The 15,762-nt window shown below is 38.9% G+C and overlaps 1 protein-coding gene across 1 annotated transcript in view; it reads left to right on the top strand.

Moving 5' to 3' along the window:
* Positions 1-15,762, top strand: part of LOC139728436 (cyclin-dependent kinase 17-like) — a 112,721-nt gene that overhangs the window by 55,533 nt on the left and 41,426 nt on the right. Inside the window, exons 4-6 of the mRNA XM_071639380.1 lie at positions 7,039-7,172; positions 9,784-9,903; positions 14,980-15,151. Of these exons, the coding sequence (XP_071495481.1) occupies positions 7,039-7,172; positions 9,784-9,903; positions 14,980-15,151 (426 nt within the window). The remainder of the gene's footprint in view (positions 1-7,038; positions 7,173-9,783; positions 9,904-14,979; positions 15,152-15,762) is intronic.

Genomic DNA, 15,762 nt, shown 5'->3' with positions numbered 1-15,762 from the left:
TTCTTTCATGGAGATACAGAAAGGTGTATCATATATGTATACATTTTACATATTTTCACGAAAGTCAAATACACACACACACTTATCATAAGAATGTCATCTTTGTTATGAGTATTAATGTATTTAGAAAGATAAAATTATTTTAATTTGTGTTCAAATATTGACTTCCTCTAGCCTGTTAGATGTAGAGGATACAAATTTTTAAAAAGTATTGTGCATCCACTGTAATTCAGTGAGATTTGAAGCACAGCATATAATGTGATGAGTGATGAAGCTGGAGTCATGCCTACAAGGGGTGTGTTGCTACGCATACTGGACACTATTTGAATATTCCTAATCACCTCATTGACAGTCAAACGAATGTAAACTTTTCTCTTGATATTTGTCCCATATTGCTCAAAAGTGCTGTGGGTGCTAACTTCAATTTCACTTCTTACGTTCAAAACAATTCTCGTTCAGGGATGACTTTTTATTTATAAGTCAAGTTAAAAATTCATGATTAATTGTGTTTCAGAATGTCTTTCCTATTAGAAATTTTTCTTGAGGTGTATCATATGGTGCAGCCGTTGCATACCATGATTGGAATGGAAGTATTTTAAACGAGAAATTATATTCCTTGGGATTGTACACCTTGTACAGTACACCATCTGGGTAGATTTGTGGTAACATTACCATTGCGAGTGGGAGTGCTGATGTTATACATTGGATAGTGTGTTGTCACACAGAAGCAGTTTCCCAGGTGCGGGATACTCTGAACTAAAGCGGAGAAACATTTGCCCGGCACATGTTCAGAGAATTTCAGGGTGGGCAGATTTCATGAAGAGCATGGTTACACATACATGTATAGTTGCATGAAACCATTTTCTGGCTGTAATTGAAATGTTGGCAGGGTGAGTGAGGTGATATTTTGTGTTGATAACGTGCCAAGGAGTGATGAATTTGTACAGGAATCATTTTTGTTGTTGTGTCCTCACGATCTGTTTCTTCAAAGATGATGGAGACCTGGCAGTGCCATATATTTTCCTTTGTGAAACTGAAACTGATTTTGTACATTGCATCGGTATCAAGAAAAGATGGCAGTGCTGCTATCGTCTCAAAAAGAAGTATCCATGGGTATAGTGTAGGTGTCATACGCCCCTCCCCTTGTAATACCTCTTTCGTAAAATGGATATAACATGCACAAAGTCTGTGTATGCAATTATTTTAATAATGACTTCATTCATTTCACTATCTTATTGATGTACACTATCAATAGACACCTCAACTGGATGAAAAGAATGATCTAATTATCCACTAATGAAGTGCTGGAGATGTTGACTGTCATTAGCAAGACTTTTTTCTTTTAAGATAGAGCTGTCTTTTCGGAGGCAAACATACAACTAGCGGGAAATCTCTCTGTGAGGGGGAGGGCTGGTGCCGGACATCAGATGAATGCGACCACCATCAATGTCTCTTGTTCTGTAAATGTCACAGACATGGCTGTGTTTGAAGAGTAATTTGCCGAGTTTGCCTGACGATTGAGAACACTGGGGTAGGCATGGTGATCCTTCATGTGTGTGTGTGTTTTTTTTTTGTTTTTGTTTTTTTGGTTGTTGTTTTGTACCATCACCGAGCTTGACAGCCCACCATGCTCGGCGGAAAATTGTGCTCTCGTTTTATGGGACCTGGGGAATAATTACAGGTTGGCCACTCGTTATCCATGGGAAATGTACACTTGTTAATGGTAAATTCTTCATTAGTCGCCTCATTACTGTATAATCATTTACATAATATGTCAGTATTCAACCCAAAGCCAACACGAACAGCAGGCTGTTTTGATGCCCTCGTTTAGCATATAAATATATGTGCAGATGATCGTTATTTGGCCAAAGATATACATGTTGGATAATTTTGTGCACGTTGGATAATCATGAAAACATGATGTATTACATGTGTAGTTCACAATGAACCCCCCCCCCCTTCCCCCATGGCTGTTACACCACTCATTAATGATGTTATTTGCTGAGCTGAAGTTAATTATGACTTTCATAACCATGCTGCACTGCAACTTTTTTTTTAAGGTCCTTACATTGGTGGAAAAACATATTACTGTGTGATTGAACCATTGGCTTTATCACACACAGTATAATGAGAAGATTTTCACAAAGTGGAAGGGGCCATCACATTTTCCTGACATATCATGTCTTAGTACCATGCATGCAGAAAAGTTAGAGGGAAAATTGGAAAGACTTTCAAAAGTTGCAGATTTTAAAGTCATAGTAGCATTGATGTGTCATTGTCACTGGATACAAATTATGCTGTGCACAAATATGAACAAAACGTTTGAGTAATGAAAATATCAAATATAAAAACAGAGCATGATAGAGAAAGTTCTAAATCAGGAATATCAATTTAGTTATGCATGGTGTTCGATACTAATATCAAAGAGTAGCCTATTAGAAAATGATACAATTACAATGTATTCCTATTGATTTTTAACCATGTTTAAAACAGTGCAAGTCCAAAACACAAAGCACAGAATTGCTTGTTTCAAGGACAAACATATGTAGATGCTGTGAAAGGAAACATTTTCATGTTAGCTCATTTATGACAAAGCATGGTGTTTCTTTTATTTTGACTTAAAGATGCACATATATATAGTATCCATTTAAATCAAGTACATACATTGTACTACAGTCAGACACTGAAGGTTGAAACACTGGAAGCAGTCATGTTTTACATGGAGCAGGCAGTAGCAACGTTTTAAAGTGCAAAGTGCACGTGCCTTGACCAAGTGTACTATTGATTGAGAAACCCAATTAGCACTTTTGGCACTCTAACCATCTCACCTCTTTGTACGTGATCGATGATTTATCCGTCAGTCAGTCTTGTTCTTGAAAGATACACTGTACCATGATGTGTTATTGGGATCAAGGTTATACTGAATACGCCGAATATTTCGTGAGGTTTTTATTTTCGCAAATTTCGCGAGTCAGGTGCTATTCGCGAAATTAAAGACACGCGAAAATATTGACTCTGATCCCGATGTGAATGTGATGTACGTGTGTACACTTCTCCGTTCAGAAGAGGACTCCCCGATTGCAAATTTAACCACTCCACTCGTGAAATCGTCGAGAGTTCCCGATTCGCGAAAATTTAGACTCACGAAATATATGGCGTAAACAGTACATTCCCACTCATGAGTGACATTACAGATTTTACCAGTTTAGCTCTTGCAGAAGTAGTTAAATTTGTATTAGATATTGGAATCTATATCAAATTTCTTGTTTGTAAATGAAATTATAATTATAGTGATATACAATGTATATACCAAGTAACCTGCTCCATTTTGTAGATACTATCTGTATGCACAGTAGAGAACTTGTATGATATTTGTATTCTAAAGCAGGCTATGCTGCGACAAAGTTTTGGATTGTTCTTGAAATATTTTATGAGACTTTTGTTGTGGTGTCTTGCCTGGCATACAATGTGCTCTCTTGCTTCATGGTAAATTTTACAGCTTGAAAAGTCTATTCAGATACAATGGTTCCTTGCTCTGTACCTGAGATCCTAGTTGTGGCACAGCGAATGAATTTTCCCATAAATGTCAGTCCACACCTGACACTGGAGTTGAGTCACAATGATCCAGTTTGCACTCATGTTCCTGACTGCAATCCCTTATTCACTGCAGTCTTACCCGCACTGATTGCATTTGATGTGCGTCAGCAGCCAAATCTTCTCTCTGATGCCTGCTTGTCTCCTCTCCACCAAACCCTCCTCCTGCCTTCGCATGGACTGTGGGCCAGGACAGCTCCAGCCCAGAGTATAATGAGTAAACAATCTCCAAGCGCGTGTCAGATTCCATTACCATTACCAAGGAGGCAGGCTTGTGGAAGAAAAGGTATTTTGGCTGCTTCGTCAGAAATAGCTCTGGAATGGAAAACTGGTCATGACATTTGCTTGATCTCTTTTGTTGATACATGATTGTGCCTTCATGAGAAACCTTTGCCTGGCTATCTTTGAGATCATACACAGGGGAATTCAAAACAAGGATGCCGTGAGATGAGTGGATGTCAAAGGAGGAATAGATTGTTCTCTGTGATGATAGCTAATACGGAACATAAAGAAACATTCCATGGCACTGGGGGCACACAGCATGACCTTCCCTTCTCTGCTTGATCTCTAGCCTCTACCAGGCTGCTGGTACCATGAAATTAGGCCTCTCATGGCATTGAACTGCAGGAATTCTACCCAGTGGTCAAGTCTTGTATAATATATACATATTGTACATACCTTGTGCAACAAACTTGTAATTGCATTCCAGCGACAGCATTCCTGTGGGCCTGTTAAAGGCTAAAGTAGGCAGCCCCGACCAGAGTCAGACATGAACAGGTCTGAGAAGGGTACAGGAACTATTGACTGCCTTCTTTAGGCAAAGGGTTGGGATGGGAAGGAAGAAGGAAAACTAAAATTCAGTCCTTCCTCCAATTGTATAAGATGGATAAGATAGAAATTGGGGCAGTGTGTTATAGTGCATAGGACTTTTGGCTTTTTTAACACTGGTCCTGATTCGAGTCCTGCCATGTGATTACAAATGTTCATGGACATGATCTTTTTTTCTTTTTGTTAAACCCATGGGCCCGAATTCACGAAAGTGGTACAATTGAAACTATAGTTTAAACCATGGACAAAGACTGTAGTTTTGTATGGCCTATTTTGTTACGAAATCAGTCATTTCTTCGACAGTCATTTCTTCAACGAAATGATCATTTCATCGACGTAATGTTAACATTTCGTTGATGAAATCGCTGAAATGACTGATTTCGTAATGAAATAGGCGATGTGACATGTGGCGCCCCATACAAAACTACAGTCTTTGTCCATGGTTTAAACCATGGTTTCAATTGTACCACCTTTGTGAATTCGGGCCATGATGTTCCTCTTGATCTGGGCATAAAAATGGATCCCTGACTCTGCTAGGTTAGTAATGGTAACTAATGGTAGAGCCTCTGGAAGAACCGTGATTACACTGAAGATTCACAGGGGCTGTGTTTTTCTTGTTACATCACATACAACGTCAAGTTGCCAAATCAACTACTGTGAAGGAAATAAAGCCAAGTTTTCTTCAATATTATTTAATTGCCAAACGTTCAATAGGGGCTTTAATTTCACCACACATACAGCCCAATTAGGATCAATTTACTGCTCACACGTTCTGCAGCAACACCACCCAGGCTTAAGAATGCTTTGTTAACTCTTTAGTGAGGCTCTGTATCAAGCGGGGGAAAGAAGGAAATATTGCCAGTGTGAGTTACCTGCACAAGTCAGTGTAGTGAAGAGATTCCCCACAGCAGAGGCCGGCTGATGTTTGGAGAACAAACTTCCTCCAAATCATATCCATTGTGTGCTTTACAAGAGCTGGATCATATTAGACGCTTGTACCAAGTGTTGTGTGGGCCGGAAAACTGGTGGGAATGCTTTTTCTCACAGGTATGACATTGATGAATTCTTGAAAATGTATGGATTCCTAGGATAACGGCTGCGTCTTTTGATTTCTGGATTTGATGAATTCTGAAACCCACCATCAAGACTTGTGAAGGGGGGTGATAGTACTTTATATCACTCGTGGATAAAAAGTTGTAGTTGACATTACAATTCGTATGTAGGACACACTGTATTGTATGAATTGTATTGTATGTAACTGCTCATATTCCCCATTTGTTCTACACAGGGAACATCAATATCTTCAGCATTTTTTTTTTTTTCATTGGGGGAGGGGATGGGTTAAAAGTGCGTGTTGTAAAGTCTTCTCTACTTCCAGAAATAACCTTTAAGGATTTTAAAATTGACAAATCATTTGTGTAAAAATTGTTTGAAAATGCAAGTTGCCAATTTCCTATTTTTGACAGTCCTTATGTTCTCATGATTAACAATATCAGTGCTGGGGTGACAAGACCTTGTGTCTAAAATTTTGGCGAAAAAATGACTTTTTTAGAATAATGGTCAGATGATCAGTTTAGTGATGTCCTGTCCAAATCTTAGCTGCCTTACCACATTTGATGTTTTGTAGATCATGCAAGATGTTGTCACCCCAGTGACGATTATATATGTTTGAACAATACTTATAGCAGTCCTTTTGCTGTCTATAGGATATAAATAGCTAAAATTTTAGGGCTTCAGATGATTGCAAAGGATTTAGTGAAAAGCATTGGTGTCTAACAAGATGCATCCAATGACACTGGCTTAGAGGAAGCCATTGTTTCTAGTGAAGAATGGCTTCGGATTCCAATAATAGAGCACAAGTCTCATGGTACAATTGTAGATTCCAGTTACTTGTAGTGTTTTATCAGTGAACAGGAGAGGTGTTGATGCAAGTACAAAATGTATGTCATTATGCATGTGGTGTATTAGATGGGAAGAAATGTTGCTACACATTTTGATTATTTCCTTATGTACCAGTATTAAGATCCATCTTCAGATTAGTACTGAGTGCTACTGTGATTCAGTGAGATTATTTGATGTATTTTGTTTGTGTAATGCAGTCTTTCTAAACCCTCTATTATATTTTTCTCCCACCATCTTGACATACTATTCAGAAATGAGACTGTCAATGCGCAGCAAGGAGAAGCAGAAAATGACATGATGTTTCAAAAATATTGTGGAATTAATCCCTCCCTTCTTTTCCCAACTCAAATACTGTGATGGAAAAAAGAGAGAGATATATATCTTTGCATAGTGAGTCAAAATTTGTGTTTAGACTAGGACAGAAAATTGATGAAGCCTCACTATCCATCATCTGCAGCTTGTGTCGATTTGGGCTTGTTGTATCTCTCCCTGTGATTTCTGTGACATACAGAACTGACCCTGTGTGATACGCCCCTAATTGTTATGTCAGAGAAGACGAGCTGTGAGTTTGCTGTCATATTCCTGCAGCTTAATTATTGGTGGCAAGGAGAAATGATAGAGGCAAACATTCGTTCGTGCAACATCCGGCTTTCATGTTTTTCTCTCCTCCTCTTTCTTCATCCACGTCTCCCTCTTTTCATTTCGCCGTGACAGAAATTGTAACGCAGAATCGATGGCGCAGCTCGGACGGGGAGAGCGACCAGACGTCGGGAGCATCTGATGAGAGTCATACGCCAGTCAGGAGGAGGCACAAACATCCGAGCAGACTCCAGAGGAGGTTTAGTGAGGTGAGTGCTACCGGTCTCATCCGTTCATAACCAGGGCACGGCCGTCTTCTTGAGTTGAATGAGCTTCATGGGCACTGTGCCAACCCACATCTCACAGTTGCCAGATGATTTTTGATAATATGTTTGTTGCCAAGTGTTAGCCTATGTACTATATATAAGAATACTCAGTATGCTTAATGCTGTCGTACTTCTTTTGGTGAGAGACTTCTGTTGGGTGTGAAGTTCTTATACAAAGTGACTATTTTCGTTTCAAATTCTATGAAATAGCCATTGTCTGTATAGCTCTTGTGGAGATCTTGATCGGCGTAGACTTGCTCAATGACATAAGCTTTATAGACACTTGGCCCTAATGTGACGTGCACGAGTACTACAGACTTTCAAGTGTCAAAAGTTGTAACTCCTATAAAGATAGTAATATCCTTGTGTTATAAGGAAATTTGTGAGGTTTATTGTGTGTGGGCGTATGATATGATAAGCACATTAACATAAAATCAGAACTGTCAGTGTGCACTGATTGTATGCACTGATTTGACAACACTTTAATTTAGTTATGTATGACATACATGTTGTAGTTGGTGTGATGAAATCCATATCCTTGTATTCAAATCTGATAATATTGTCTTTCATTATTTTGTTTGCACTGATATTGCATCTACAATAGCTATGTGCGTGCTGTGTTCAGAGTATATTTGTCTAGATTACATTAGCCAACAAAGAGCATTGACGTCATGGAAACTGAACTCAATGCGAAGAAGGAAAATGGAAAATATCTCCCTTTGGGAGGAACCTGCCCTTGATATAATGTGTAATGTATTTAAAGCAGAATGCCATCGTCTTGTGATGAACTGGTTTCTCTCTTTTATAGCGCAGTCAGTCTGTCTGTCATTCTGTCTGTCTGTCTGTCTGTCTGTCTCTCCCTCTTCTCCTTACCTTTGTTGCAGTCTCTCCCCCTGCCTTTTTCACACTGATCTGAATTAGTGTCAGGGTCGCATTTCCTGGCACACTTACAACAGTTGCAGCCACTAAAGTGCTTACAGTTTCCATGGCAGTAGCTGAGCAACAATTGAGCAGCTGCGAGCACTCTTAGCTGCTGGTGTGAAATCTGCTGTCATCGTGCCTAAATAATCGCCAAATGTGTTTTTTATGAAGGAAGGCTCCTAGATATCAGCATTGTTAAATCAAACACAAAGATTAATGAAAAGAAGAATTGGACTCACATGCACCTTAGAAAATGATTGTGGCAACTGACATAAGCCAAGCTCTAGAAAGCTTCCACCTACAGCAAAAGAATGTTGTGAAAATGTGATTGTTTACAAAATTTGCAGTTGCTCTCCACAAGTGTCAGATGACTTGTGCACTTCTAGGTGCTTTCATAAATGATAGTTCTTGTCTGAAATAAGGAAGCAAAAGCAACATTTACCATTCCTAGTTGACAAAAGTATCTCTCCTTTGACTTCTTGATAAAATGAGGCATGGGTAATGAAACTTTATAGCAAGTGATGTGGCTCTGTCTTTGAGCCACTGGTCAGAGTTGGTTCGTTAAGATTGTAGGTGTTTGGACAACATTGTATACCTAATTGCTTTTTTGGGGTTACATTTTTTAGGGTGTGGGGGGGGGGGTGGGTGGGGGGAGTAAGAAAGTTCACAAGCTGCCCTTTAAAACCTCCTCCTAGATACCTCAACTGTTGGATTTTTTTTCTTTCCTATTCTGGGTAGAGCCGCAGAATTGGCACTTTTAGGTTATTTGTATAATTTTGTTTTTGTCATTGTGTGATAACATGGAAAGAGGTAACACAGCTGTCGGAATTTATCCTGCATCACTTGCAGTTGTGGTTTATAAGCCTGTCTTAAAGGTTTAGTTCAGATGACAGGTCGTTAATGCCAAGATTCTCAAAAACTGACAACTCCATGTCTGAGTAAATATGGGAGATCAGTGAGAATAATAAGGTTGCGTGAAGAGAATTTGTTTGTGTTTTTTTGAGAGAGAGTAGTTAAAGACATTCCGTTTAAAAATTCTGGTAATACAGGTTGAGCATGCAATCTTTCTTACAGAGAATAAAAAGAATCAGCTATCATTGTGGGAGGAATGTCAATGCATATTTAGGGGGCACTTCCTTGTGCAACATAGATTTAGCAGTGGATGAACAATCCCTAGGTTACTTCTACAATATCAGTCTACACTGTTGCTGGTGTGGAGGAAATTGCTCTGAAAAAAACCAAAAAAACAAACAAACAAACAAACAAAAATCTGCCAAGTGCTTGCTAGCTTGCACGCTGATAGCTACTTAATAGACATGATAAGGTTTGCTGAATTTGTCAATACGCTGTCTACTCTTTCCAATGCTGGCTGCTATACTGTACATCAGGGTTGCTAATGACAATTTGTTTTCATGCAAAACCCCTAGGAAGACTGTGCTGTGTAATCAAAGATTGTTTCATGGAACTGAAGATCAATTAAAATAGATAAACCATCTATTTTGTGTGCTAGGTATCATGCCGACTTTGTGCTGATGTCTAATATTGGAGGGATACTCCCATGCTTTGCCTGAAGATATAATTCACCAGTATGAATATGTGTGTTTATTACACATTTCCCCTTTTTTTTTTCCAGGATATATCCAAGAGGTTATCCCTGCCCGCTGACATGCAACTTCCGGACCAGTTTATAGAGAAGTACAGCCTTAGTCCTCCCTTTGAGAAGATGAGCAGGAGATCTCGGAGAGCATCACTGGTGAGTGAGGGGGAGACCACAAAGGCCCCGCCCACATTTGTTTGCAAATAGTTGCAGGGAGAGCACATGCTTAAAGATAATAAAAAGTTTTGGTACCTCAAAAGTTTCCTTGAATTTCCTTGTCTTAGTTTGTGTTTCAGGTTAAAGTACCTTTCATATAACTAACACTGTGAGACTTAAGCCAGGCTGACACTTGCACGATTCTGTGGCACGCATTGGCACGACTCGAGTCGTGCCAGTGTGCAAACTAGTCGTAAACTGGCGTGAACTGTGCGTAGACCCGTCGTGACCTGCGTGCCATGTCCGGACGAGAATTTTGAATTGTTCACAATTTTGGTCACGACTTGCCACGACAAAATCGTGGCCAAAAGTCGTGCAAGTGTCAGCCTGGCTTTACTCGCCCCAAAGTGCTCTCATGTCTTAGTAATCATGCAATTAACTGCGACAAGCAGCCCCATACGCATAGCGACCAGCAGTCCCATACGCATAGCGTAATCGGGCTTCACATTGTAGCATTCAGGATCATGACAGATTTAGTATCGCAGAATAAATGTCAACTTAAAATCCCAAAAATTCTTCAATTTGAAGACTTACCAATTAAGGTGAAGTATTGAAAACAGGCTTCAGGCAACATTTGGTTCTGCCTATAGTCCCTTTCTGTTCGAATTGATGACTGAATGTGACTCGGTCGAGAGGACCTTGGGAGAGCTACCATACACTGAATACTACAGCCAGTGCATGCGAACACATCACATGCGCACAAATTTCAAATCCATCAACGGATAAGATGTTTGTGTGCGCATGCGCTGGCCGTAGTAGTCAGTGTATGTAGCTCTCCCAAGGTCCTCTCGACCGAGTCACATTCAGTCATCAATTTGAAAAGAAAGGGACTATTGGCAGAACCAAACGTTGTTTGAAGCCTGTTTTCAATACTTCAACTTATTTGGTAAGTCTTCAAATCGAAGAAATTTTTGGATTTTAAGTTGACATTTACCCGCGATACTAATTCTGTCATGATCCTGAATGCTACAATGCGAAGCCCCATTACGCTATGCGTATGGGGCTGCTGGTCGCAGTTAGCTATGCGTACAATGGGCTGCACGCTGCTGGTCGCAGTCAGTGGTTTCGCACAATATTTATCAACGCCGTACGATGACGGCTCTGGTACGAAACCATTATTGCATGATTACTAAGACATGAGAGCACTTTGGGGTGAGTAATTCTCACAGACAACGTACTTTAACGTGAAACACAAACCAAGACAAGGAAATTCAGGGAAACTTTTGAGGTACCAAAACTTTTTATTATCTTTAAAGGCATAATTTACTATTTGCAGATGAAACAAAATCCCAGCATTAGTGCCATAAAATAGTTCTAAAATGTGAGTTAGGGATAGAAACAATCAGTGTAAAAATTTGATTCAGTAGAATCAATGTTAAGTATCGTTCAATATATACAAAATGTGAACAATAGTTATAATAAAAAAAAATGTTTCCAGACTACACCGTCGACAGTTAAGGTTTATTAAGAAAAATACTGATATCTCCTTATATTTTAGGCTTTATTGCAAAAATTTTATATGGTAGGATGTTTTGTGGTACAACAGACCTACTCATATGCATCAAATGTGATATCTTGAACATTTTTAAATCACTGCTCCCAAAGGTGAACTGGACCTTTAATGGGGTTTAAAAATGGAAGCTTGCCCAATGGGACAAGCTAGCCCAACAGGAAAAGCTAGCCCAACCGGGAGAGTACATGTACACAATTTGTACCAGGTGGTTGATGGGTTTTAAAAGGGAAAGCTAGCTCAATGGGATATCACCGAAAATTCTCAGTGGTAAGTTATGAGTGCCTATGAAGAATGATATTCGAATGTGTGTAAAAATGCCTTGAGGGCATCCTAGTTCACCTGAAAATGTTGACTTTTATGTAACTCTAGCATCGCAGCATTTAGTTCATTTGTTTGAACTCTGAAAGGACTCACCCCCCCCCCCCCAAAAAAAAAAAGATACTGTAAAACATGATATATTCGCGGCATGAAATTTTCGCGAATTGGAGCTGACAGCCTTTTTCATGGCGTGAAATTTTCGCGAAGTGCCACTGGCGTTCAATGCATATAGTGTAAACAAGGACTTTTGCGTGCATTTTAATTTCGCGAATCTTGGCACTGGCGAAATTCGCGAAATTAAAGTGCTCGCGAAAATTCCTCGTTTTACAGTACTTTAATTTGCAGGATATGTGTAGACTGGTAATCATTATAATTAATATTAGCAGAATCGAGAAGAAAGGAATTGTTTTTGAATACTGGTAATTAAAAGAAACAATGTTATGCACGTACAGAAAGAATGAGATTGTGTTGTTTTGTTGCCTCACTATTACATGATAGAGGTTGCCATCATTAAACTCCTGTAGAATATCGTGACAGGTATTTTTAACATTGTTGATGCTGCTCTCGAACAAAAATACATTTTGTAGGCTCATTGGAAGAGAAAATTGTGACTCACAAAAGATACGAAGATCTTGTTCATAGTTGTGATGTGGCATTTAGACAGGTATTCAGGCCTCTTACGAGATGACGACAACTACCAGAAATCAGGGAAGTTAAAGCCAGTGTAATTTTATACTTAAATCCAATTATGGTACCGCTGTAAAGATGGCAGCTCTTAATGCAAGTGATTGCTGTTTGGATTTTTTTTCCTTGCAGTAAAAAAAAGATGAAATTTGTGTGGTTGTAATTTTGCTTACTGCAAACATTTTACTAAAGATGTTACATGTTTACATTTTCAAAAGAAAGAAATTCAAAATGACAGGTGATTGATTGAAGTCATGAGTGATGCATAATGACAACTTGATTAGGAATTTTCCGGTCTGTGTAAGTGAGGTATATGCTACCTTAACGGCGCAGCACTATGATGGGCCTTGAATGGGAGAGAAGCCAAATCATAATATTGGTAATATGTATGCGGCTGTTGTGGACAAACACAGCCCTTTATGAACCTATCACTTTACCTGCCAGCAGATTGTGAGCATGGGTCACGTATGTTTCATCAAGGGGTGTGTACACGTATGCTACATCGCCTCTCTTGCTTCATGAAAGAGAAAAGCAAGGACTGATTTATAGTCATTCTAGGTGTTTAGAATCCATAGTTTTCTGTCATTTCTTTATCATTTCATATTTGAATACATGTGTATGTTTGTATTTATATAAGGTCTGGATGCAAGATGATGAGTTTTCTTTCATGTACTGTTATTGAAGGAGACATTTAAAAGATTAAAAACAAGATAAGAAAAGAAAAAGTGTGGGAAGTCACAATACTTTGTACAGCAAGTAGATCCATGGAGAAAATGTAGTAACCAAGTCTTTCATTAACTACTGATATATCCACAAAAAAAAAGAAAAAGAAAAAAAAAGAATTGCTGATCATGCATTATACTGTAAAAGTGGATATTTTTGCGTGATTAATTTTTTTGTGCTTGGCTTGGTACGATGAATTTCATGTGTTTATATTTCGCGGAATCAGGACATGAATTATTGGAACATATGGCATGCAAAAATATTCCCGCTAGCTTCTGGTTGCGAGCAATGCACACAAATTTCCACTATTACAGTATATTGACCTGTATGCATACAGCACTGTCGGATCATAGTGCTACATGAGTGCTACATGAGTGCTTGATACAAATTAAACTCTACTCTACATATTTTATTTACACTGTATGTACTTAGGGTTCTGTTTTAGTATGTGTGTATTTGTATTGCCTTCACAGTCTATGATTCAGGACCAAATATAGCTGTTGTATTTGCATAGCATTTTCATTACCAAATATTTGCAGGTTACTCTGATATACACATATATATGGTTTATAGTATTTAATGTTTATTGCGCAAGGTCGAGAGTGAGAACCTTTGTTGCCACTGCAGTAATGTGTTCAGTGAGCACTGCCATTTATGTGTTAAAAGAATCGATTCTGATAACTCATTCATAAAAGTGTATATTGCAGCTTGTCATAACGTTGGTTGATACATGACGCTGCTCCTGAGACCAATCAGTCACATACAGTAGATCACATGTATGGCAGAAAAGTTCAAGGATGTTGTTATGATGTAAAGTGCTCTGCGCCTAATGGAGCTCTGTGCCTAATGGGAGGGCACAGTAAATGCCAAGTATATTCATGTACATGGTGATAATTACAACATCAGTCTTATTAATGCATAACACTGCAGTTGTTTACACTGTGCAGCATCGGTGGAAACATGAGAACAAATGAAATCAGGGTAGATAGCAGGAAAAACCAACAATGTGTACAGTGGTACTTGCAATTCAGTATTAAAGTGCAGTGTAGTCCCAGAAGGTTTTCATAAGTATTTTGACATTATCAGAATTCACATGTTTCCAATGAGGAGGGATGGAATTCCACCAGAATGGATCTCTGAGGGAAAAAGCTGCTCCCTTCCCCCCCACCCCCCCCCCCAAAAAAAAAAGAAAAACCCAAACAAACAAACAGTGCACAACACACAGGCTTTTAGTAGAGATAGCTTTGTTACTTTTGTGACAGTAGTACTGTTATGAGATATTGTATGATTGCTGTTGTGCAGTATTTCTTTGTGTGTGAAAGTACTTGGATCTTACATATTGTGGATAACATAATATCTACTGTCAGTTATACTGCATCTCACATATCTAATGCTGTACCTCTTCAGCTCTGTGAGTTAAAGCTGTACATCATTGCATTTGTGGATAATGTGAATAGTTCATCAGAGATGTGAACTGTTACTTTTTTGCAGTATTTTATACTTTTTTTTCTCCGAAGTACTGCAATTTTCATGGAAAGTAAAATTTTTTTCCGAAATTGCATTACTGCACATGTCCATTGCAGAAAAGGAAAAAATACTCTTTTCCACCAGAAACATGCATTGTACCTTTTCATCCCTTAATAGAACACTGTATAATGCTGCTGACTAGTTTTGGCATCCTTGGTTCAATATGTAACATAATAAGACATTTAGAAAGGAAAAAGCCAGTAGTAGTAATGCTCACCACGCTTCTGACTGTCTTCTATTCCCCACTGCAGTCAGAGATAGGCTTCGGCAAGATGGAGACCTACACCAAACTGGACAAGCTTGGGGAGGGGACGTATGCCACAGTATTCAAGGGGCGGAGCAGGCTGACGGACAACCTAGTGGCCCTCAAGGAGATCCGGCTGGAACACGAGGAAGGTGCTCCCTGCACGGCAATAAGAGAAGGTAGGTCCTTGAAGGGAGACTGCAAGATAAAAAACAGTCTGGCGTCAGTATTGAAGGTGAATTACAAAACCATTCAATTCATCAACACCAACATACATGTGCCATGATAGCCAGTGGTTGTTACCAAGGGTTGTGATCACCAATCACCTTGTGTGCAGAGTGGCAAAGGCATTTTGCTATGAAAAGAGAATTGGCAAATATTATGTAAACCAGTGGTGTTTTGTCTTCACCATTGTGTACACAATGTAGGATTTGTGGTGCATAACAGTGATATTTCAATTTCTTTCTATCTGTTAACCTTTGATACATGTACCTTAGGTAGGCGGTACATTACAAAATTGTATGTATGTTTCCTAGACTTGTGGCTGAAGACTTGATGTTGTGTTACTTTTTGCCTTTATGTTTTGGATTTTCATCACCATCTCCATGATACTAGTGACTCTCTTCAATTTTATATCAAGCTTTGGAAGGTTATGACGAATGTTGACGGTAATGGTGGCAATACAGATGTTACAGTGACTTATTAGTAGTTTTATAGCCGCAAAAGTTTCCACCTTTTCAGGATGCATGTCTTTATCTACAAACTGTATTTAAATATACATTTTTTTTTT

This window comes from Diadema antillarum, unplaced genomic scaffold (assembly GCF_040938485.1).
Source record: "Diadema antillarum isolate AM-2024a unplaced genomic scaffold, OU_Dant_1.0 seq00000178_RagTag, whole genome shotgun sequence".
NCBI lineage: Eukaryota > Metazoa > Echinodermata > Echinoidea > Diadematoida > Diadematidae > Diadema > Diadema antillarum.
The sequence above is the reverse complement of the archived record's forward strand: the minus strand, read 5'-3'. Positions and strand labels throughout refer to the sequence as shown.